We start from the raw sequence: 24,191 nt of genomic DNA, 5'->3' as shown, positions 1-24,191 counted from the left end.
TTCTGGACCCCAAAGGAAGTCTGATCCTCAAATAACTCCTGATAAATGCTTTACTATGTTCACCAGGCAGGTAGTAGTTCACTTTGTCTGTCTGCTGTTTCACACTTTGAACTGATAATAGCTGCTTGCTGTGAGACTGAACCAAACAAATCAAAGGTCCTGTATTGTATAAATTCAGCTTACCATTTCCTTTTTTATTATGAAGCAGGTCTAGGTGCTTTAAAAAAAAAAGGTGAAAGTGTTAAAACACTGAGTCCACAGTGAAATGCACACAATCGCTATTCAACAACTGTACTATTTTGAATACTGTAAGTTTGTGATGTCACAATAAGTGTCCACCCTCACCACGGCCCATCGTCCAACATTTTACATGGAAGGAAATACAGAGCGGTCGATCTGTCGCGTAGCTAGCAATCTACAAGGCCAAAAGGAACCTGTGGTTTGTGTCACTCAGAAAGAGTCAGCCAATCAGAAGAGAGGGTCTCTTATATCAGGGCGCCTTTAAGACACAAAACGGCCTGTTCTTGTCAGGGCTCTGGAGAGAAACTTAAGAGAGGAGATGTAAAAGTATATGAAGGTAGCTCCTGGTACATAAAACCTCATCTCTTCTAAAAATATAATCGTAAAATATGGGGCCTTTAGAGTTGCCATCCAGAGAATCAAAACAACCTGGAAGACATTCAAATGCTCCGTTAAGCTGAGGGGATCTTCACAGTCAATGGAAACATTGTTTGTAAGTTTGTAACTGCAAGTGACACTTATTACAAACTCAGTCATTTGATCGATTACTAATATAAGATATTAATAAGAGCAGCTTTGAGGTTGAGTGAGCAAGTATTCCCTTGGTTTACTCAGAAATGAGCAACATGTCGATTAAAGATGTTAGACTAATACATTTAAAAATATGTATTGCTAAAAATAATAATATCGGTAATAAACAACTAAAAGCTAAGATTCCTTGTCGAGGGACCGAACATGAACTTGTTTACAGAAGAGTCTTTTCAGTGTAAGAAAACAACTCATCTATCATAGTCTAAAAACATTGTGTAGAGCTTGTAGGCGGGTTTTTTATTGGGTGTTTTTCAGTTCCATGAATAAGGTCACATGACTCACAGTGTGATTCAATCTGACTGAGTCCTGAAGACTTAACAATGAGCGAATGCATCTGTTTTTAGCAAATGAGGGTTATGTTTTGATTTTTCAGAAATTCAAAACTAGAACTGTTTTAAGAATTATTTGCAGTATCATGTTATAGTTCTGCTGGCAGCTACACTCGTCAGCTGATCGGTCTGAGACTTGGCATTTGATCAGTTTTTATAATACGTTTATGACTGCATATAAAGTTAATGAGTAAGAAAGGCAGAAGAATGTGCTGTACCTCGCCTCCCACGAAGGGCAATGTGATTCAGAGTCACCATAACACCAACCAGGCCAACATCTGAAGGAACGTGTGCCGTCTGCCATCGTTTCATCCCGCTTGTCCGTACTCGTCGTCACCGGGTCACAGTGGGGGGTCACTCTACCTCAACTGATGTGTTGAAGTGAACGCAGTGCAGCATGTTCCCAGCAACTATCTCATGACCCAGGCTCAAGTAATGTGTACACAACAAATAACCAAGGAGCACATTCCTTCAGCAGGCTAAACGTGTGTACGTGTGTGTGAGCGATGTCTAAATCCTTGAGGTGGAAAACTACAACGTGAGAAGTCAATGTTTGTATTCCGATATCTGACACAAAAAAAGCAAAGCCGTCTCGTATTTAAATGGGACAAAAGCTGTCTCTGAGCAATGTTATCTAGGAGAAGTCAAAGTACAATTATCTTGGGACAGCTGTTCTATCTCTGGACTAAATTAGGCACTGAGGGGTTTAATTTTACCCTCCGGACAACGTAGTCTTTTGGAGCGCAAATACAGCAATTCATTGTCGCCGATGGGCTGTTCTTCTACATTCTTTACGCGGCACATAGGATTATTCAGCTCGTGAGTACTTGATGCTTGGACACCGGCTTCGCCTCGACTTACGAATGTGGGAGAGTTTGGGAGAGTTTGGGAGAGGATGTGGGAGAGTATGTGGGAGAGTTTGGGAGAGGATGTGGGAGAGGATGGGAGAGTTTGGGAGAGTATGTGGGAGAGGCTGAGAACGGGCTGAAACCTTCCGTGTCCATGTTTGAGAACAGAATGAAGCGTTCAGTACGGTCCATGTCGAACTGAAGAGAAAATTAAAAGGCCAAAGTTAAATATACACCAGATTATCTCTAGTTTTATCTTTTGAGTCTGAACTGACCTTTTTAGTCGATTAAAACTAGCTGCTTATCTGCTCCTAATTAGAAAGAATGTAAGGGAGGACTTTCAAACATCCCCCGTCAACCCTTATCTTTAATCTCCAGCACTCGTGTAATGTCTGCATGCAAGTGGTCGGGAGGGAAAGTCAGTCTTTCGGGGATATAAAGACCACGTTGGTGGGAGCCAAAGTAAGACATCAAAATATTGATAGTGCAACATGAAATGTGGATGGAAAAACTGGATTTCATAACTTCTATTGTCTTCTATTGTTTTTACCTTGATTTGGGAGATTATCGTGATCTATGTTTTGGAACTACATTTACTATAATTTGGGCGGGTTTGAGGATTGTAAAGAGGAGTTATGATGTTGCTATGGATTCAGTTAGTTGTGGGCTACTATAACCCCCCCCCACACACACACACCTCCTTCTTAAGCCTGCATGTGTTTGTTTGACACCAACAGTATGCTAAATTAGTTATTAGCACTTCCTGTTTGCAATGAAGCCACGGATGTAGAAACAACTCTCACTTTGATACTGATGAAGATTTGTAACGATTCTTTGGCAACTTCTTGAGTTTTAAGGAGCTTCTTTTAAAAAAAATAATGAATTATAAGGAGATTAATGGAAATGTGTTTGGGATATTTTCAGTCATACTGGATTAAGAAAATGTGTGACATGCCTGTTTTCAAATATTACCGTTATTTCTTTGAGAAGGGTTAGGGTTCAGATTTTTTTTTATGCAAATTGCATGGCCTCAATGCTTTATTGTGTGATTTGTGTGTCACAGCTTACTACAACTGCTGATAACAACTACAGTAACTACTTTCCCATTGTTCCCACTCACCATAAAGCATTATTGCTGCACACTCGGGTTTTAATGAGTTTGATAAAAAAAAAAAAAAAATGAACACTATTTCCATTTTTTTTTAAACATAACTATAACTCCAGGTGCACTGACTACCTTTTCTGGCCCTACCAACCATATTTAACATAGTCTGTATTTACATTCCTCAAAGCTTCATTCAAAACGTGAGACAACTGATCTCCATGACAACTGAGCTAATTCTCTTCTGAATGAAATCTGGATGACTGCTTGAAAAGAAACGAGCATGTAGACTTTGAGTTAGAAATCTTCTGTTAAACTACAAAATAAAAGGTAAAAAATAAATAAATAAATGTCATGGTTAATATTTCTATTATGACTAAAGTTAGGTGTAATGTAACCATTGTATCAGACTATAGTGGTGAAGGGAAAGCTGACCCACAAAGCAAATTTATTTATTTGCTCCACCTTCATGAACTCTTGAGTACAGTTAGGAACTTGGTTACTGCTCCGCAGTGGTTGAGATAACAACCATAAGCTGGTCATCATTGTAAATGAGAATTGGTTCTCAATTGATTCTACCTGGTTAAATAAAGGTCATATATAAGCTGTTGGCTAGACTCACTGTGCACAAGTGGGGGCTGTTTAAGAAAACCTCAGGGGTCAACAAGTGCTTCTAAGAAATAGTTTGAGGTTCATTTGGGGGACAGATAATGAGGTCTACCCATTGATTGTGTGTGTGTGTGTGTGTGTGTGTGTGTGTGTGTGTGTGTGTGTGTGTGTGTGTGTGTGTGTGTGTGTGTGTGTGTGTGTGTGTGTGTGTGTGTGTGTGTATCAACGTGGGCGTGGCTTCTGGGTCTTAAAAATGAAGCCAATGCAGAGGTGGTATTGCAGTTAATAATCACTGCAATACCACTGAGTGCCACTAGAGGTTGGCTCCAAAAAGCCTGCGGCTCCATAGACTCCCATTCAAATAGTCTCATGAAATTTTCAGTGAATAAAATTTCTCCACCAGTTATCTCTGTGTCGTTCGTTCGCCAAAGTCACTTCTTTGATACTGGTACACCCATGAAACACTACAGTACTGTAGCAGTGAACAGCAGTTTATGTGTACTGTTAAAATAGCTTTCCTGACAGACGTGCCACACACTGACCCAAAAACCCTTGTAATCAAGCGGGCCAACAATACTAGCTTACAAAACAGAGCTGCTGGCCCTTATTTGCCAAAGACTAAAGAAAAGCTCCATCCTGTACTAGAATGTGTTTTCCCCCCCTTTTTTTATTTTTTTATTCAAACCATAATCTGTCTGACCAGGGTGGCAAACTGAGTCAGAAAGTCTAAAAATATTGTTGACTCAACAAAAAGTCTAGACACAAAGCAGGAACAGCGCTACTTGGGGTAAGACCTGGCCTCCGTGTGGCTGATTGTCTGCAGGAGCAACAGAGAAAAAGTGAGTGAAAGGCTGTCGTTGTCTTATCAACGAGCTGGATGGAAATCAACGCGACAATGGAGCCCGAAAACCTCCTGAAGACAACCTGAAAAAGTCCCAATAGTGATTATAATAATGGAGTGAGGTGAGCAGACAGGTTGTAACCACGCCAACAGTTTACTCAGATTATCAAAAGCACTTTATGAGAAGGTTGAAAATAGATTGAAACAGCTTAATATTGCTAAAAATACCACACAGCAAAAAGAAAAACAGTGAACACATACAAACTATATGTAGATCAAAGTTTTGGGTAATAATTTCAATGTACTATTAAATATAAGTTGGACTAACCTGAGAGGTGGTCCTTCTTGCATTTTTGTTCCTATTTTTTAGGATTTCTAAGATCTCTGTAATTATTTTGCTGAGCAGTGTGTTATCAGAACTAATAGACACGTGATAAACTATATATAAACTTTCTATAAGTTCTTACTGTGACCCAGTTTATTACAAGACCAACAACTGACAGGCTCGAGCACTGTTATCAGAGCTGGGAGCTCCATCATTTATAAGATACCGGCAGTTATTGCACAAGCTGCTTCCAGTCATGAATCGGTTCTGATGAATTCAGAGAAACACATGAGAAGCATGTGATGAAGAAGATGAAATCCATAAAAATGCTTCATGCAGTCGTGTTTTTAATAAACTCTCCAAAGGAGGTTATGTTGTTGGTGTGGTTTGTTTGTTGATTTCTTTGTTTGTCATCAGGATTATGGAGAGATGACCGGCCCAGATTTACATGAAATGTGGTAGAATGCTGTGTCATGGGTCAAGGAAGAACCCGTCAAGTTTTTATAGTGGATCTGAAGCATCCGCAGCATTTTTTTACGTTCACTTACATTGTGAGATACCAAATTTGTCTTACTAAATACCGTGCATGTTAATCATTGATCCTGTGTGTCACGTCTGCCGTCGCAGTAATATATTGGCATATTGGGTCGCTTCCTGTTGCCAATGCACCGCGCCGCTGTTCATGGATTTATCTCAGCTCCCAAACACTAAATGTCTCTGTAAAGCGGCTAAGTTTCGAAGTTGTAACATTTTGTACTTTATACGTTTCCCTTTCTCTTTCCTGCTCAGCGTGTCTGCTGTTAAGTTTCTCCGTTCCCTCCTTTCGTGATAATGGTATTTAGAATTGATGAAATCGTTTCACAGCTTTGGAGGCGAGGCGCACTGAATTTGGATCACATCTCCGGATTGTAGAAAACAACATGTTTGCTGCATTAGCTAGTCAGCTCCCAGAAGCTGATGCCGACCCGGCGTAGCCCCTTTTAACTAGTCCTGAGCAGCTCGGACGCCTGGCCAGCTGGGTGACAGTATGAAGGAAGCATAGCCCTAAACAGAAGTCCGTGGTGGCAGATGGCCACGCACCTCTCAGTCTGGTCCCGACCGAGTTTTCCTCCTGTTGAAGGGGAGTTTGTCCTCCTGCTGTCGCGACATTTTTTGCTCATGTAAAAAAAGTTGAATTGTTGTGTTTCTCTCTATAATACTCTCAGGTCTCGACCTTATGTCCTAAAATACCCTAAGATGACTTGTTGGGGCTATAAAAATCAGGTTAATGGCAGTAAATAGTGACTAAAAACCAACAAGTCTAGAAATACAGACTTCACATCACAATCCACATTCACAGGTACGAGGGATCCTCAACAGGTACGAGGGATCCTCAACAGGTACGAGGGATCCTCTGGGATTCACGTGGACCAGTCGTTATGGAGCACTGTGGGAAAGTGGCTTCATAGAGGAGAACTGGAACTGGTACAACAGCTGAGATTTGAAGCTTCAGCTTGGCACTAGCATATTTTGACATCTTTCTCATAGTTGTGGAAATATATCCGGACATTTATAACGGTTGTGGTGCAGTTCCAGATTAACATATCACTGACGAGTGGACTATTCGCCATGGCAGCGGTCTCAGAGGGTCCTTCTGGTTTCTTCTATGTGTCCTGGTCTGATTTGAATATTACGCATGAGGAGAAAACAGGAAAAACAAGGATGATAAGAGTCATGTTAACCAGCTTGCCTTCCACATGGCACAAGATGTACAACGCCATGAGGCACCAGCAGCTGCTATTTATGTGTTGGAAGCTTCTGGGAAAATATCAGGATTGGGTTTAGCCTTGCTTTGCCAAGCAGCATTTCAAGAGACCCTTCAACACTGCAAGTGAGCTTAGACATTCATGTCACAACAAGAGGAGAGCTAGTGTTCATTTAAGTTGTTCTCCATTAATTCTGGAGAACTGGTATCACTGCTGTTACTGGGAAGTTCGACAAACTACAACTGCAACAAAAAAAAAGTCGGAAAGAGGTTTTATTCTACATATTGAGGCTGAAAGTGAAGTTGAAGAATATGTGGAGGGAACTGGAGGAGTTGTGATTTACTGTCTTAAACGAAACAAGAAGCATGATGTCTGGATGTTTATACACCAAACGTGTTTTCTGACTTGAGCAACAGAATCTGTTGAACATTCTTCAGTAGCAGTGCAGGTTATGTAAATCCATGTACCGTTCATGAAGTCATTTCTCTGTATATACAGTATCTGCTATATTTTAGCTGTATTTTTTTTTTTAATGTTATGTCACAAAACGTTGCACTGTAGAAGAAAAAAAAGGGGGGGGGAAATCCACCCACCTCCGTCAGTCATATTTTTGTCAATGAAAACAAATTCTAAATAGCAACAAGTGAACGTTTAACAGCACCATGTACGGCTGAAACATTTAATGATTCGTCCATTTGACAGAAAATAATAACTTTTTGGTGATTTTTAAAGTTCAGTAATTGCCAGGTCAATGAACGGTCACTGGAAATAATCCGTGGTTGCAGCCTTGACGGTGACTGCTGGGTGGAGGGTGGATTCGTATGATCACTATGAATAACAGGAAGATTCTTTCTTCGTCGTCTTGATGTTGAAGCTGATAAAAGTTCTGTTGCCCTGAGGATGGCTGACCTAATATCGCTGGTCCCGTACCGGAGAGTGCTCAAAGCGTCACTGTGAGTCTCATCAGTTATGAGATCACCGCTGACAGCCCCCGAACCACCCAAATGTGTCAGACGGTGCACATTAGGCACAGCCCGCTTGGGACGGGACACAGCACATGTCCACCCCTCATCATCATCAATGTCACATATATTTACATGCTGGCCAAAACACACACAACCTTGACACTCGCCTTTTTTTTGTTTTTGTTTTTTGCATGAAGCCATGTTTGCTGATAAGTGCATGTTTAAAGGGACCATCATCCAGTAGATCCACACCAACACACATGAATCAAGCTACATTTGCAGCTAACGATCGTAATAATTCTGCTCACTGCCTACTTAAGTACATCTAAATTAATGACTGGTTTATATTTACTTATAGTAGTATAATCCTAGCAGAGCACTTCTCTCAGTATGCTGGTCTACTTGTGGTTCCCAGAGTTTACAGAAGTAGAATGGGAGGCGGAGCTTCAGTTTTCAGGCTCCTCCCCTGTGGAACCAACCAGCTCCCAGTTTGTGTTGGAGGGGCAGAAACCCTCTCTAGCTTTAAGATTAGACTCAAAACGTTCCTTCTTGATAAAGCCTATAGTTAGGGCTGGCTCAGGTGGACCTGAACCAACCCTTAGGTATGCTGTTATAGGCCGAGGCTGCTGGAGGACCTCGTTACATGCTGAGCTTCTTTTCTTTCCTCCTACTCTTTAACTGACTCATATCTCACCATCTTCTTCTCTCCCATAGTTTCTTCTTATTGTCTGTTGTCTCCATTTAGTTCCCTCGCTCGCGTAGTTTCTCTTCTTTCTTTTGCAGATGTCCCGTCATGGAGCTGCATGTCTCTGTCCTGCGCTTGTCGTCTCCACCAACAGTTCTTCTCTTCTATCTCTATGCTGTTCTTTTCTCTCTCTGCTCTCCTCTCACCCCAACCGGTCGAGGCAGATGGCCGCCCACCTCTGATCCTGGTTCTGTCGGAGGTTTCTTCCTGTTAAAGGGAGTTTTTCTTCCCTCTGTTGGAGGTTTTTCTCCCTTAAAGAGGAGTTTTTTTTTCCCTCCTAGCTTATGTGGGAATTGTTGAATTGTTGAATTGTTGGGTTTCTCTGTATAATATTGTAAAGTTTCGCTGTAAGGACTTTAATGTGTTAAGTGCCATGAAATAACCTATGTTGTGATTTGGCGTTATATAAATAAAGTTGAATTGAATAGTTGATTGACATTTATAAAGTATTCTTATAAGTTCCTCTCAAGTGTTTTGTGAGGAGATTCAGAACGGTAAATATGTAGCTAGTTAGCTTAGCTTAGCATAAAGACTGGAAACGGATGGAAACAGCTAGCCTTGCGGAGGTTTCCTGATTTTAGGGACTTTTTCTCAGTTGGCATCGATTTCTTCCTGCAGCTGGTTGCTCAACTGCACCATATAACTCCCTGTAAAACGGGGATAATATAATAATAAATAAAAATAATAATATATTTAGCATTAATCAACTACCGCTACTACTATTTAAGTGAGACTCCTACATAGGAAGTTAAATGCATCTTTCTCAGCTCAGCGCACCAAGTCTTAGTCATTTCACTGACTGAAACACTTTCGCTCTACTTCTGCTATCGATGTACTAAATATGACTACGAGCCAGTAAACGTCATTTGTGGCCACAGCAGTTGCTGTTCAGCACAAGTTGTCTACGCATTGTTGTTACATAAACACAAGACAGAACCAAAGTGGGGCTAATTTCTGTGCTGTCAGTGCGACACCCAGCCCTGAGGGAAGAGGCCTGGAGTAACAGAGGCCTTCGGTTCATTAACAGCACTAATGGTCCAGCTGCTGACATCCAGTTAAAGCCCTCTACCTCTCAGTCCCTGTGCGATGGATAGGTGTTGATTATTTGATAGGTCAATAATACAAAAATCAAGTTCGGGCTTGTTGGTTCCACTGCAAACAAAAATGGGTCACTTATACTTCACTGCCCTCCATTTCCTGGGGAATCTTTTTTATTGACTAAGACATTTTGAAATGAGGTTAACAAGTTATTGACCTGAGCTGATCGGGATGGGTGGCCGCTGGCTCCAGGGAAAATCCTTGCACGTCAGTGAGGAGCTACACGTTCACAGTTCACTATCAAATTAATGTTTTCAGCAAAGAGCATTTCACTGCTTTGTTTTAATAGAGCCCCCCCTTTGTTTTTTCTACAGTTCACTCCGTAGTCCCGTGGACATAAAGTGATCTTCATCCCTGACCCAGCAGAGCTCAGGATTTGGAAATGTGGGGGTCGTGTTGTTTCATTTTCTTCTATGTCTAAATAGAGACTTCCATGAGAGGAGTGTACTTCCTGACGTCAGCAGGTAGCACAAGACCAGCTGGTTAATACTGTTAAAACGCCCTTCTTCATAGTATCGTCATACTGTATTACATAGTCGTTTGTATTATGATATTTTCAAATGACTGTTTGTTTTAAAGGGCCGGAACACCCATGGTACACCCACACGGGTGATTTTAATTAATCTGCGTGATTAGAGCTCCTCTCAGGACTGCGTGGGTGTGCAGACTTTCTGACTAGTACACGGTGTCCAGTGACCTCACGTAATTCCCTGCGACAGGGCCGCCCGCTTTCAACCCGAGCGCACGGTGTGTCCGAACGGCCAGAGAAAGTGAAAACACCTGGGTGGATGTGCAGGGCACTGGATGACATTTACTCGGGACTCAGGGGAAATATGACAACATAGGAACAGCTGTATAATATAATGTCAAGGAGTCCAATGTTAATTAATGAACTCAAAGTCAAGCGCAGAATGTTTTTGTTGAAGCTTTCGTTGAGAATCGCAATGAACCAGCGGATCATTTCCTCACACTGGTGTGGAATAAATAATGAAAATGCGTATTTTACGGAAGAAAAAAAGATCACAACTCAAAACACGAAAATATTCAGATCCTCCCACTGCAGCAGCTGGAATAAGCAAATATTGGGCAGTTTTACATGAAAATCTTTCAAACAATGAACTGATTATAAAACATTTTTGATAATCAATGTGTTTTTGATTCAGTAATTGATCAACTTATAATTGTTTCAGCTCTATCATTGTTTTTTTTATATATTATATATTCAAAATATTACTGTTATTGTGTCCATACATCATATACACATGTACTGTATATGCTATATATACTGCTCTTTCACCATACTGCTGTTCTATGTGTTTATACATTCAGTAAATGACTTTGGCCGTGGTTCTGATGAATGAATATGATGTACGTAGGAACAAGAAATGCTGTCTTGAACTATTCCCTGTTAATGTTAAGGCTGATATATAATGAACATGATGAGCAACAGAACTCAGAATAAATGAAATATGCCACAAAGTGAGGACTGTGGGTTTGATCCTACCTGTGATGACATTTTAAAACGTATTCATTCATGGATGAAACCAGTCAAAATGCACTTAAAACCACTTTTAAGCCAAAATGATCATAAATTCTACCTAATTCTCTTTCTCACTCTTCTTCTTCTTTCCAACCATCCGACCCGCCAACATTCACGTAAGCGGTTATCGGGACTAATCCAGAGGGGAAGTGGGTCAGTGGTGCTCTCTGACCTGCTTAGAGTAACCTCAGGTCATTAATACTGAACTACTGAGCCTCGTGGCCCACAGACCCAGCTCACCCTCAGCTTCACAGAGGTGTAAGCTAGCTAATTGCTGGGCTACAAGGGGTCACATATCCAAGCTAAGAGCTCATTTGTCACATAACCACTGAACTACATACGTGGACTGGACTAGTGAACTCTGGTTTGCATAATATAGGACTGTTATTATGATGATAGGAGAGAATAAGGTATATTGTAATGTTTATTTTTACTAACTAGCTCAAACAGGCTACAAAAAAAAGATGGAAGAGTTTAACGTGTGTGGGATGTTATTGTAAACCAGGACCTCAAGTGCATTGACTCTGTTCTGAGCAATAGTGCCCCCATTTGGTAAAAAACAGTGCTACCAGCAGCAACAAAGCATTGTGGGGGAGTTCCATGTGTGGACTTAATGAAATGAAGGCAGTGTGGCTCTGTGGTGACGACTGCAGCTTTGATTCCACTCAGCCTTACTCAGCTCCTGGCTATTGATCCTCTCTGGAGGAGTACGTCTCCAATAAAAGCAGAATAAGAACAGTTGACTTTGTCTTACCGTGGAGTCCCTGGTGGGGGAGTTGGACAGCCCGTTACTGCTCGGCTCCCAAGTCGATGAGCTGAAGGCTCTGCTGCTGCTGCTGCTGAAGGCCTCCTGGGTGGAGCTCCGCGACAGACCTGAGTAGCTCGGGCGGGAGCTGGTGCCATATGAGTCAGCCACATCGCTGGCCCGACTGCGGTAGCTCCGCAGGGCACTGGTGGAAGAGGAGGGGATGGAGGAGGAGGAGGAGGAGGCGTCGTTGAGGCGCAGAGAGGCCAGGTCCCTGCTCAAGTCACTCTGGGATACAGATTTCCGTCGGTTGAGCGAGATGCTGGAGGCCACCGGTGAAGAAGAGAGGTAGCTGGACTGGGCCGAGGACGAGGAGTAGGAACTGTAGCCGGTGTAGGCCGACCCCCCGCTCAGCCCCGACCCTCCGTAGCTCTTGACGGGGGTTCTGCTGAGGCTCTCGCTCCGGCGGCCGATGCTGCTGCTTCCAAGGATGTCGGTGCGTGGGATGGTTCGACCGCGGTCGCGGTCGCGGTCGGGGTCCGAGGAGGTGCTGTAGTTGCGGCTGCGGACGGCGGAGCTGTTCAGATAGCTGGAGGAGGAGTAACCTGAGGAGGAGGCGGAGGAGGAGGAAGTGGGCGACTTGTAGGAGGAGAGCCTGTCCCGCTCGCTGTAGGAGCTAAGGCCCGGGGTCAGGGAGGAGCCGTAGGAGCTGTAGTGGCTGGTGTAGGAGGGGCCAGCGTAGCGCTTGGCGGTGGAGGAGACGCGGGACATGCTGCTGCTGCTGCTGCTGGTTTCTCAGCCACGGGGAGGGAGAGCCTCTGGAAGACCGCATCGACTGCAGACACAGCAAAGAGACACAAGCTCTGTATTAGTTCATCAGCAACAATCAAATCGATACTTACACTACAGCAACAACGGAGGCAGCAGTTAGGACATCGTTTATTCTTGCTTCCCTAAGCATGATCTGGTTTTAAAGAGACAAGAGGATTGAAGAAAGTGCATGACTGACTTTAATACCATGAAAACGATGATGGATAGCAGGCTTACTGTGTAACACAAATACCAGATACTCATTGTCCTGCCCTTCAAAGGATTAAATCATCATCTTGTCACTTACTACAAATCACACTTCCTTTACATTACTGCAGTCCAGTTTCAAAGTGATTATTCACTTTGTTTTTCCTGACTTACGGGCAGCGATTAGCCTCCATCCAGTGCACTATATTATCAGAATCATATTAAAGTGAACATCAAGTCTACTTTAACAAAGTTTATCTAATGTCTGAGTGGTCCATAATGCAACAGTGAGTGCTAACTAATGGGCAATGTCTCCACTAAACTGGTCTACAAAAATAATGGAACCATTTTGGACTTTATAGCGACTGCATGTGAATAAATGACCATTTCTGGTCGTATAAAAAAAAAAAAAAAGACAGCAGTGCACATGTACACTTTGCTGTCCGTGTCTTTCACATTTCAAATGAAAGACATGTTTTAAGCTTTACAGTCCCACTCTTTAATGTTGTTATAGTTTGTTAATACGAGCGAATGTTGTGCCAGACAGATGTGATTTTGTCTGACGTGGCAGTTTTGCCCGGTGTAACGAAGCATTTTAACACATCGACATCGGGCAAGGAAGTTCTCATTTTTCTATTTAATAAGCTCCACCTTTTTACACCAAGATTTTACATCCCAAACTGCTTTCAGATCCATGTTGGTAAAACTACCCGGAGCCGAAACAACCATCTTCAACTTATTGACCTTCACGGGGACTTTAATATGAAATCTATGGTTTAATCTCTCTTTAGTGAACAATGGACGAACTGTACGATGTTCTTTATCTTTTTTACTTTCGTGTTCAGACTGTATGAAAGGTTGTGTTATATTCTGAAGATGAATATACATTTGTGTCCGTCTTTTCACTGAACGTTTTGCATATGTCCGACATCAGGTCTATCAAACTACATGACGTCTATATATTAATTTTTGAATTATTAAAATACTTTACAATAGTCAAGTCAATTTTACCGATGGCTTGATATTATATACAACTGTATCACAGGTTTTCTTGGGACTCTCTAATCAGATAATGGAGGAAAAAGTCCTCCATTAGGAACCCCCCACCACCCTCCAGCAACTTCAACCTCATTCTCCAAAATGTGTAAAACTATATGGAAGAGAATCTATACAGGCTATTTTAACTTCTCAAATTGTACATGCCCTCTCCTGAAGGGCCCCAGCACCCCTCCGCTCTCCCACAGCTATGATGGCAGAGTCCAGCCGGTCCAGCACAGTGTGTTCCCGTGGCGGCCGAGGCCGAGAGAGGCTCTTGTTCACATGCACAGCAGCGTCTGAATAAATAAAAGTATCTGGTGTTGCTGATCCGTGTTGAGTTCAGTGAGAGAGGCTCCTATTTCTTTAATCTGTTTCTCTCCCCTCTTCTCTCTCTCTCTCTCACTGCTTCCCATCCTCCGTCGTTCTCTCTTCCTCCTCGGCAACCTGCCTCCCCTCCGAGTCCACCCGCCTCCTCGGTGTAATTTCCCTTCCTTCTGGGTGCCTATCACTTTCTCCCTCCGCTGCCCTCTCTCCATCTTCCTGAGACCGCGGGTTTATCAATAATTCAGCTTATGGATCTGGAGTAGGCAGACTGGCACCGTGCTGGAGACGGCCCAACACACACTGCTGGCCAAAACACACAGAGGCAGGCCGGGCGGCTGGGGCCATTCAGCTTAGTACGGCTAAGCCAGCTGGACCAGCAGCATCAAGAACCAGTCCTCCCTTTAGGTCCGCCGGCTAAAGCCAGGCTTTGTAGATGCACGAGGTTTGTTTCTAGAATTTGAAAGCGGTGGTATTTTGCCATTATTTCGGTTTTGGCACCGCAACACAGAGACTGTGTCTGACATCACTCAATAGTTGCCTGGATCTGGATTTAATCTCCATCACCACCTCTGTCAGTTACTGGAGCCAGATAATTACCAAGTTAGGGCAATGTGGCGGGAAGCCGGGGCCAGAACTGAGGCGGAGCGAACCAGCAACAACCACAACAACTAGTGTGAGAGTTTGAGTCACCAGCCAAACAGGATAAATGGCCCAGAAAGATTCCTCTCTGGAAGACTGGAGTTAATCACAACATGCATGAACAAGTCATTACCACTGACACTGATTATTAAAGCTTAAATGAGTCCCGATTCAGCAGCCTTCAGCGCTGTTGCTCCCCTCACCGGAGACCGGAGGCGCCGACAGCTCGGCTGTATTTTTACAGACATAAACCCGACGGAGTAACTCTGCTGCAGCTATCAGCCTCCTTATCAGCAGGGCTTTAATCGGCTGCTTACGATGAGTGATGTGGTCCTAAATCATCACAATCTGAAGTGGGCTGGGCCAAGTCGGAAAAAGCACCAATCAGGATTCAGCAATATCTTCCGTTGTCTATTAACAGTTTTTCACTCTTCAATTGCTGTTTTCAGAACTTTAACTTGGATGTGTTTAGCATTTATAGTCATGAACGTTTATCCTGGTGTTTAAGATGATTTGAGTAGCATGAAGGCAATCCCTAACGTTTTGTCTTGTATTTTATATTCAACTCAATTCTTCTGTCTTCGGTTACAATGGTTTCCTACAGAAGACTTATCCAGGCAAAAAGACAATTTCAACAAAAACGAGAAAATAATCTGTAATTATAGCCGTTCTGTTTTTCTAGTGCCTGAGCGATGAATCATTGTTGTTTTATTCATGATATCCTTGTCAAAGATGTTTGGTTCTGTTGTATGAATATGTTCTAGGGTCGGTATATGTATAGTTAAGATTCACATTTTTTAAAAGTATTAACAGGCTGTAGTGTTTAACACATTTATTGCAATGTATTGTGAGTTTTATCTTTGCTTGTCATGGGCTCATTATCTTAGTAAAATACATTTCTATAAAATCATACTACCTCAATCCAAAACATGTCTATTCTGCTGCTTTCTCACTGTGCACATTTTCTGCTAATTTCCCGTATAATTTGCTGCTTGAACACGAGCCGAGCAGCCGACTTTGATTGAAGCAAAACTCATTCCTCACTGCAGATTCCACTGACCTGCAAGGCTGCGGCCGGTAAGCTCACCGCATCCTTATCATCACAGCAGCTCACACCTTCACTGTGCGACTCCTCGCGATGTGCGAACACAAGGATCTAAAACAGTGAGCGAGATGACGGTGGGAATCCAGCGTGACCCGTGGTACCACGAGCTCTGTTCTTTTTGACAAAAGTAAAAGACGCGGTTGCATGAGTCCGGCTCTTCACTAAAGCAACGGTGGTCTTATTAACAGTTCTACAATACCCGGCCATCACAACAAAGATGTTCTTCTTATGTTTAGTTGGGCGCTCTAAACTTTCAAATAAGTGCAGCCTACATGTCCTTTTACCCCCTGACTGCATCCTCTCAGCCTTGATTCGACCCTTCCCCTGACTGCCTCGTGCATGCGCCCCTATGTAACCCCACAGCTGTGTCACAACCAAAGGTAACGGGCAGCTGGGTGAAAGGAGCTCGGGCTGGCCTGGTGAGCGAGCTGCTAAGAGTGAAGTGTGAACAACAAGTCACACCTGTGGGAGTAACGCCACACAGCACGGACACACCGGATTGATAAGATGATAGCAAACTATGGATTCCACTTCTGAGAGGAGATGTCTCCACGGAAACAACAACACGGGCACGTGCATGTGCCACAAACACACACACACACACACACACACACACACACACACACACACACACACACACACACACACACACACACACACACACACACACACACACACACACACACACACAAATGCACTCTGGCTATTCTGCACTTTCGGCCTCCCCTGAGGCTGTGCTAACCAGCAGTTACCATAGCTACCGTGGCAACAAGCTGCATTTGTTTGCCTGCTACCAACGCATAAAGGACTTAGAAGTAGCAGCAGGACATGTTCCACAACCAATTTACACTTACAATCAGAGCTAGAGACGGTGGCTGCACTTAATGCTCCGCATTCCTGTCTTTAGAGAACCACCCAGGACATGAAAAGCCTAACAAGCGACTGGAAAATGACAGAACAGGATAAGAGTGAAACAAACATGAGAGGTCGCAGGGAGAACAACACCGCGCTACTGAGAAAGCGCCGCTTGGTCTGCAAAGCTTCTCCTAAATCTGTATTAAGAAAGCTGTCGACAGAGAGGCACAAGAGACCGCAGGAGCGCAACGCAAGAGAAGATTTTAGCAGCTGACTGCAGGCATCCTGCTGGCAGAGAGCTGAAGAGATGAGGTTTCACTTACAGGGCAGCTTTCAGAAAACCAAGCGAAAAACTTTTTAGGAACCTCACGTTCAGTACGCGGACATGGATTCGAGCGTTACAAAAAAAAAAATGAATCCACGAAACTAACGAAACACTCGCAAGGAGTGTCGAAAGTAACAATTCCCACAGCTTGAACGCTTTTACTCTTCGACACAGATTCCTGTGCATTCACAATAAAATAAATAAACCCTCCTTGTGCTATTCTAGCAAAACTTGTGCTTTTTTTTTGACAATTCATAATTCAAAATGAGTCAGCGAGTCACATCTCTTCCAGTACAGAGACAATCTGAAGTACGTGAGGCGAGTGTGTGTGGTGACGCCAGGCGCCAAGAATTAGTTGCATGAATGTAACATCAGCACGGACGCTCTCTGGGGATTTGGAGTGAGAGTATGTGTGTCTTTGTGTGTGTAGAGATGTAATTTACATATAATCAGTTACATATGATTATATGTAAATGATTTGCTCAATCTTGGCTGACTCGGTGCACTTCTGAAGGGAATTCAGTGCTTTTATGTGAAGGTCAAGTTTAACAGGTCATAAATATGGAAAGAAGACACATGTAAGCGCAACAAGTAGATTAATATTTCACTCCTCTACAGCACAGTGCGATCAATACTTATGTCTAACTGATGACCTGGCTGACAGCGGATGCCACATTAACATGAAATGAAATTGAATTGTGACACATTTACTTCTCAAGCAGGATAAGCAACGACGAGGCTTCTTATCGACAACCTGACATCACGGTCGAGTTCGCTCATTTGGTTGCGGAGGGGAGAAGTTTTGTTTTGCTCAAACCAACTGTGTCATTATTTACCGACCTCACAGGAGCAAATGGTAGGTAGGTAGGTAGGTAGTTACTTTATTAATCCCCGAGGGGAAATTTTTTCGCTACAGCAGCATACAGAAGCAATAAGATAATAATAGAAATAATAAAATAAAATAATAGAAAAGCAAATGTTTTGAGACTTAAAAACCCCTGTGTGAATCTATTCCACACTTCTCACCAGATGTAGCTGGCCAGCTACGTGGGAGGAAGACGTCCCTGATCTTAATCCCTCCTGAAGAGCTATGATGTGTTTGTCCACTTGCAGAAGCGGGCTATGAAATCAGCATTCGTTTGCTTCCTATCCACCTGATGAGGCGATGAACTGTTTTCGTCTCCACCAACTCCTGAGCGAAATATCCAGGTCACCATTATGTTAGCCAACGTGTTGCTAACTTTGCCTGGCAGCTGTCTGTCTGTACGGTGTGTTCATGCAGCTTGATCACTGAGAAGAGCTGCGGACTGCCGCTGCAAATGAGCTAAGACTGATAATGAGGCAAAGCAGTAACGCTGAAGACTGTGGAACCGAAACAATGAGCTGAAAGACAATACAACACTTCGTAAAACAGAAAGGAACGGAAGAGAAATGGGTGTAAATTATATTTGGGTTTGTTACTACAAGTACACCTTTTAAGATGTTATTCATTAGTGCGGCTTTAAGTCAAGTTTTCATAATGGAGTTGTTGTTGTTGTTTTTTATCTTTGAATCATTGTACTGCTACTTTTAAAATGACCCTTGTTGACTTTTTGCAAATCACACAAACCATTTAGAAAGTCACGTAGGAGCACAGTATTGTCTCGTATGAACACATGCAACCAGGCACAACTAACATAATGTGGATGTAGTCTTGATCTCATAATGTTAGAAATCAATATGGGGAGTTTGAGATCTCGGAGCTGTGCTGGTTTTGGCTTAGTGTCACAGGCTGCCATATGTATACCCTGAAATGTGAGCAGATAAGAGACTGCTGATTTCTGTGAAGGCCACACTGACGCCTCTGCCCTCCCTCTCTGCCTGTTTCAACTAGTTGCCAAGCATATTAAAATCGGGCTTAACTACTTCTCTATTCTGACAAGCCATAATTGGACCTTCCCAAGCCTTCCATAGTTACTGGTTAGATGCCATTCAACACCTTTGTTTTGATCTCAGCCAAAGGTAGTGAGAGGCAGTGCAGTGCTGCATGGAAGCAGCACTTTAGACTTACAAACCAAGAAGAAAAGGAAATGGACTACATCAATGCACAGTGCTGGTACAAGAATATATAGAGTGGCAAATAAAACCATAAAATTAAAGTGGCAACTGAAAACATGTGGTTCATAATAAATGTTATGAAAGAGATGTAATATCAATGGCTTCAGTTGCCCCTCCAGCGAGCTAAGAAGCTCAGGGGCTCTGAACGTAACAACTCTGTTACCTTTCATTTTCCATCCTTGAACATACTTTATTAGACTCTCTAAAAAGAGTCACGTCCCCAAAACACCGAGATTCAAAGATTCATTTCTTCCTGTTTTCTGCCACCCCCTCATTACAATTCTTCACTACACAACCACGTTTCTATTATATGAAAAGCGGGAGAGCAGCAGCCAACTCGCATTCATCACAACCACCATCTGTTGGTGACTCACATGAGAGGTCCATAAACGCAGCGGTGACCTCAGAGAGGACGGGATCTGTGGGCTAGTGATTGATGCTCCGGCCTCTGCAGCTGACTGCTGTAATTCTTTATTCATTGAGCTAATCATTCGGTCAATTAGACGCCATCATTATTTGAAGCTCCTATCGATCTCTGCCAGGCCACCGAGTGATGCTGAGAGATCCATTAGATACACAGAAGTGGCTCGAAGCAACTGGTGGTTACATCTGTGCTTCACACTTGTGGAGCAGTTTTTACTGTTAACACGTTCAACACAGATGATGTCACTCACGTTTCATTTTTAAGATATCGATCTAAAAAAATGAATACGGTCAATAACAAATTTATGAATGCCATTTCTTGCACAACTCCATAACAATATTATATTTGATAAATTCCCATCTGATTTATGTAAAAGGTTTTCACACAAGCGCCATCTCTTTGTGTTCTGCGCTGCCCCTCACTGACATCAGCGCTGCTTTTTGTTTTTGACACAAGTGATCACAGTATTTCAACAGGTAGGCGCAGAACCTGAGTCGGAGCACCTGGACCCACATGTAACTGATAATTGGAACAGGTTGATATTCATCCACCGATATGGGATTATTGCAGCTATATTACAAGGAAACAGAAACATCAGTGTCACTTGTTACGTAGTTTTGCTCACCAGAGAGAACTCAAGTTGATTAAAATGTCCCGCTTAACGTCATATAATGCAGTATGTCACAATTTAAAACATGAAAGTTGATGTTTTGTGTTATATCCCTCCCGGTCTCAATGTTACCTGTCAAACCAAACGTTTTGCGTTTCCATACGCAATCATGTTTTGTCATCAGACAATTTAAAACGTGGTGTACCACAAGGATTGATTCTTGATTCTCTTATAATTGTAATTCTTGTCCACCTTTTATAGTAACAGCTCTTGGGTAGAAGACACAATTCAAAACTGACACAAGCCCCAAAATGAATGGATGTCTAAGTATCCACAACCTAAATGATGGAAAGAAAAGATTTGTCTCTTCCTCTTGTTTGCATTGTGGCTCCAGAAAGTCTCAAAGTTTCCTTTGTTTTCTGTCTTATTTGCAAGTGATTCTTTCCGCATCTAATTGACGACTATCTTGTGACCTACAACCAACTCTGTATTACCACACGAAAGCAGGTACAAAGGGAATGGGGGTGATGGTCTACTGTTTGTCCCACTGTATAAAAGCTGCCCTACAGAGGAGGGAGGGGGCCTTTTTGCTGGACACCTCTCTTTGAGGGTGCATGTATGTATTTCTTCTTGCAAGAATAAATGTCCGATGTTTTGATTTTGAACCAAGGCTCTGAGTAATTTTTCCAACACTAACTGAAGCGAAAATATTTTTTTACTTGCCACAATATTTTTGTGAAACCAGGCTGTTGTGGTTGATACTGACGTCAATAATAGTTTTGTTGCAGAAACATGATACAAATGGCTGAACATCATCTTGTCAGTGCTCTCTGGTGGGAAAACTACAGATGTGACATCTCAAACCGAGAATAGTATCTCTGCACTGCACTTTCTTTTTAATTATGGACCAGCATGTACATCAATACTTGCATGTCTTAAAGAAGCTAAGATTGGTCTCGCTCGATCAGATTCTGTTCTGTACAATTACTCAAATTAAATTAAACAAGCAATTATTATTTTTTATCCAAAACTAAAGTTTGACCTCCACGTGAAACTATTAGCCAAGAACTTTGGCGGAATCCAAATCCGAATGAAAAAGTCATCCAAGCTGTCATCACGTCACGTTTCAGCGACTGTAATGATTTAGATCATCAATTTGAATAAATCTTCTCTGTCTCCACTCTCGATGGAAATCTGCACCAAGTCTTCCTACAAGAATTTAACATAGATGCGTACATTATGCCGGTTTCAGCTTTTTACTGGCTCCGTCACTTATAGGACATCACTCCTAAAATATCAGCCAGCACAGTCAGGCACCTCTGAATCGTTGTGCCCTCTGACATCTCATCGGAGCGGGGGACCTCTGGTTCTTCCAACGTCAAGGCTGAAAATTAAAGACGACTGCGCCGCTGCTCTTGTTGCCTCTCGACTCACAAAAAGCCTCCCACGGTCTCAAAAGAAGCCACATCAGCTCACATCTTTAAAAAGCACTTTAACCCAAAACTGTTTTCTCTGGCTTTGTCTCCTTTATTCCTTCCTTTGCACCTGCAAATTCCAAATCCAGTAGATAAACTAGTCTCCAGTAGAAATAAGACCCATGTTACCACCTCTGCATTATATAACAGCTGCGTTGCATGGCAGCTTTGATGTCCAGGTCAGTGGATATGAGCTTAATGGTGAATTCTGTTTTCCACTTTTCTTTGATTTTGCCATCGTCAAAACTTTTTAGCTACATTTGAAATGTCCTACTGCGTCACAGTCTAAATGTCTGCATAGCAGTAATGCTGTAAACTGAGAAGGAACTGACGTGCAGCATCAACTTTCCAGTTCACTCACTTGCGTGAGTCATTGAGTGAGCTGATAAAACGCAGCACGCTACTTATTTTTATAAGTTCTTTTGACTCGGCTTCAGAAAAGGACTGGTCAGTTGTGCTGTGATACATCTGAATCTGGTGCAAAACTCCCGACATGCAGCACCAGCGAATGCTTTATGACCTACATGTACTCGAGGTTACATGAGAGTTTGCGCCGGGACAGTGTTTGCGTGTGTAAAAAGCGTCGGTGTGTGAAGTAGTTACCTGCCGTATTTGTAGCGGTGTGTGTCAGTCCCCGCAGACTGCAACGGCTCGGGGGCGCCTCATCCTACTGTTGCTACCCCACAGTGTACACACACATACACACACACACACACACACACACACACACAAACACACACAGGGTTTCTGTGACACTGATCACTCCTGTGGAAACACACAGACATGTAACATGTCAAACCACGGGACACACAGGACGACACAATGGAACGGCAACATGTGAAAACAAATCTCTTATTCTGTTGACTGATGAAACGTGTTTGAGATAACTGTTATCTGAAACTGGAAAGTACGTCCAGTGAGTGTCAAACAACAGCCACTCTGTCAGAAAATCTCTGCTAAGGCAGCATACAAGACACATCATATTGCCTGTAAGACTGTAAATTGACAAATAAAGCAGAAGTCAGCGTCTCTTTGATGTGTATTGTTTCGTCTCTCACGGCAAACTGTTTCATTTACAGCAGACATGTTCAGCACGAAGTGACCGTACCGGCCAACACATTCTCCGGATTTCATGTCCGACCATGAAAGATTGATGATGCATCCTTCAGATCGCATGATCAAATACGGAAAAGTTGCTCAATTGTAAAGCTCAGGTAAACAGAAAGTTGATCGGTTGACTCCATCTTGTGAAGCTTCACGACATATCGTAGCTCTTATACCACTTGTTTCAAAGCCAACATCACAACCGGGTACTGCTATACTGGATATATTTTCCAGTATATTTTTCACTATCAAATGTGAACAACCAGAGGGTTCTCTACTCGTGCTAGAAAAATCCAGAACTTTCTGAAACATTGTCTTCTACCCATGTCTCCTTGGGAAGACACACATCCTTACAGCTGAGCCAGCAGCCGACATCAACTATCAACTGACAAGCGGGTACCTAAAAGAAGACAAAAAGTGAGGAAGAGTGGTGGGTTAAGTTGGGTTTCAAAAGGCTCACCCTTGTTGTTCTGAGCGGCCAGGCCAACAGACAGAAAGCAATGGGGTGCTACTCGGGACGCTGTGGCCCCAGAGTGTGAGAGGATAGTATGAGCACAGCGACCCAGAATGCCACAGATCAAGTTACAGAGCCGGTAAATATAGCAGACGCCTCTGACCTCCACAGGTCGCTCAACACTCACTGGCATTCCAATTTGCTCTTAAAGGACTAGCATTAGGGCTTTTTATATGCCAAGCTGGGTAAGCATCAAGTACACCACACTGCTGTCGCCAGCAGATTGGCTGCTTTCACAGAAATTAAAGTCTGAAGTAAGGGGCAAGCTTTACTGGCTCATGATTCATCCACAGGCATGTCTGATTTCCTCAGCAACAGAGCTGCTGCATAGCAAATGACAGATAATATACCCGAGACTGTCATACAAATATAATTGGTTGGCTGACATTGCAAACATCAAAGTGAAATGTATCATAATATTTAATGTTGATTAACTAAATGCATTTAAGCTTTATTGGACTTTATTTGCTGCGTGGCATTTCAATTTCTTCAAACTTTGAAAGTCATCTTCGACCTATTCTCCGTTATTCTGGCCACACGTGCCCATTCAATGATACAGCTGCAATGCTGGTGTGTGAAACAACATTACGTGAGCAGCAAATTACCAGATGAAGCCGCGTATTTTGGCGCACAGGAGAACAGTTGACGCGTGTGTGCAAGACAATGGAAAAAGACAGACGTCGCTCTGTGTGAGGTGGACGGTCTCTGTGTGAGGTGGACGGTCTCTGTTGTGTGAGGTGGACGGTCTCTGTGTGAGGTGGACAGTCTCTGTGTGAGGTGGACGGTCTCTGTGGTCTCTGTGTGAGGTGGACGGTCTCTGTGTGAGGTGGACGGTCTCTGTATGAGGTGGACGGTCTCTGTTGTGTGAGGTGGACAGTCTCTGTTGTGTGAGGTGGACGGTCTCTGTATGAGGTGGACGGTCTCTGTTGTGTGAGGTGGAC

At 43.0% G+C, this 24,191-nt stretch overlaps 1 protein-coding gene across 6 annotated transcripts in view; it reads right to left on the bottom strand.

Moving 5' to 3' along the window:
* LOC138629778 (ubiquitin carboxyl-terminal hydrolase 2-like) overlaps positions 1 to 24,191 on the bottom strand; it is a 53,914-nt gene that overhangs the window by 28,202 nt on the left and 1,521 nt on the right. For 2 of the 6 annotated variants that reach the window (XM_069717767.1, XM_069691976.1), the window contains exons 1-3: positions 23,197 to 23,298; positions 22,236 to 22,397; positions 11,733 to 12,558 (exon numbers count right to left, since the gene is read on the bottom strand). In XM_069717767.1, the coding sequence (XP_069573868.1) occupies positions 11,733 to 12,494 (762 nt within the window). In that variant the 5' untranslated portion in view covers positions 12,495 to 12,558; positions 22,236 to 22,397; positions 23,197 to 23,298. Of the gene's footprint in view, positions 1 to 11,732; positions 12,559 to 22,235; positions 22,398 to 23,196; positions 23,299 to 24,191 lie in introns of those variants that run through there. The other 4 variants (XM_069689500.1, XM_069691174.1, XM_069687350.1 and 1 more) reach the window with 3 other exon arrangements.

The sequence above is a fragment of the Brachyistius frenatus genome, unplaced genomic scaffold (assembly GCF_029030835.1).
Source record: "Brachyistius frenatus isolate BFR_SWC_R1_liver_20210118 unplaced genomic scaffold, ASM2903083v1 Contig_1, whole genome shotgun sequence".
Lineage (NCBI taxonomy): Eukaryota > Metazoa > Chordata > Actinopteri > Embiotocidae > Brachyistius > Brachyistius frenatus.
This window is presented reverse-complemented; position numbering and strand designations above follow the sequence as displayed.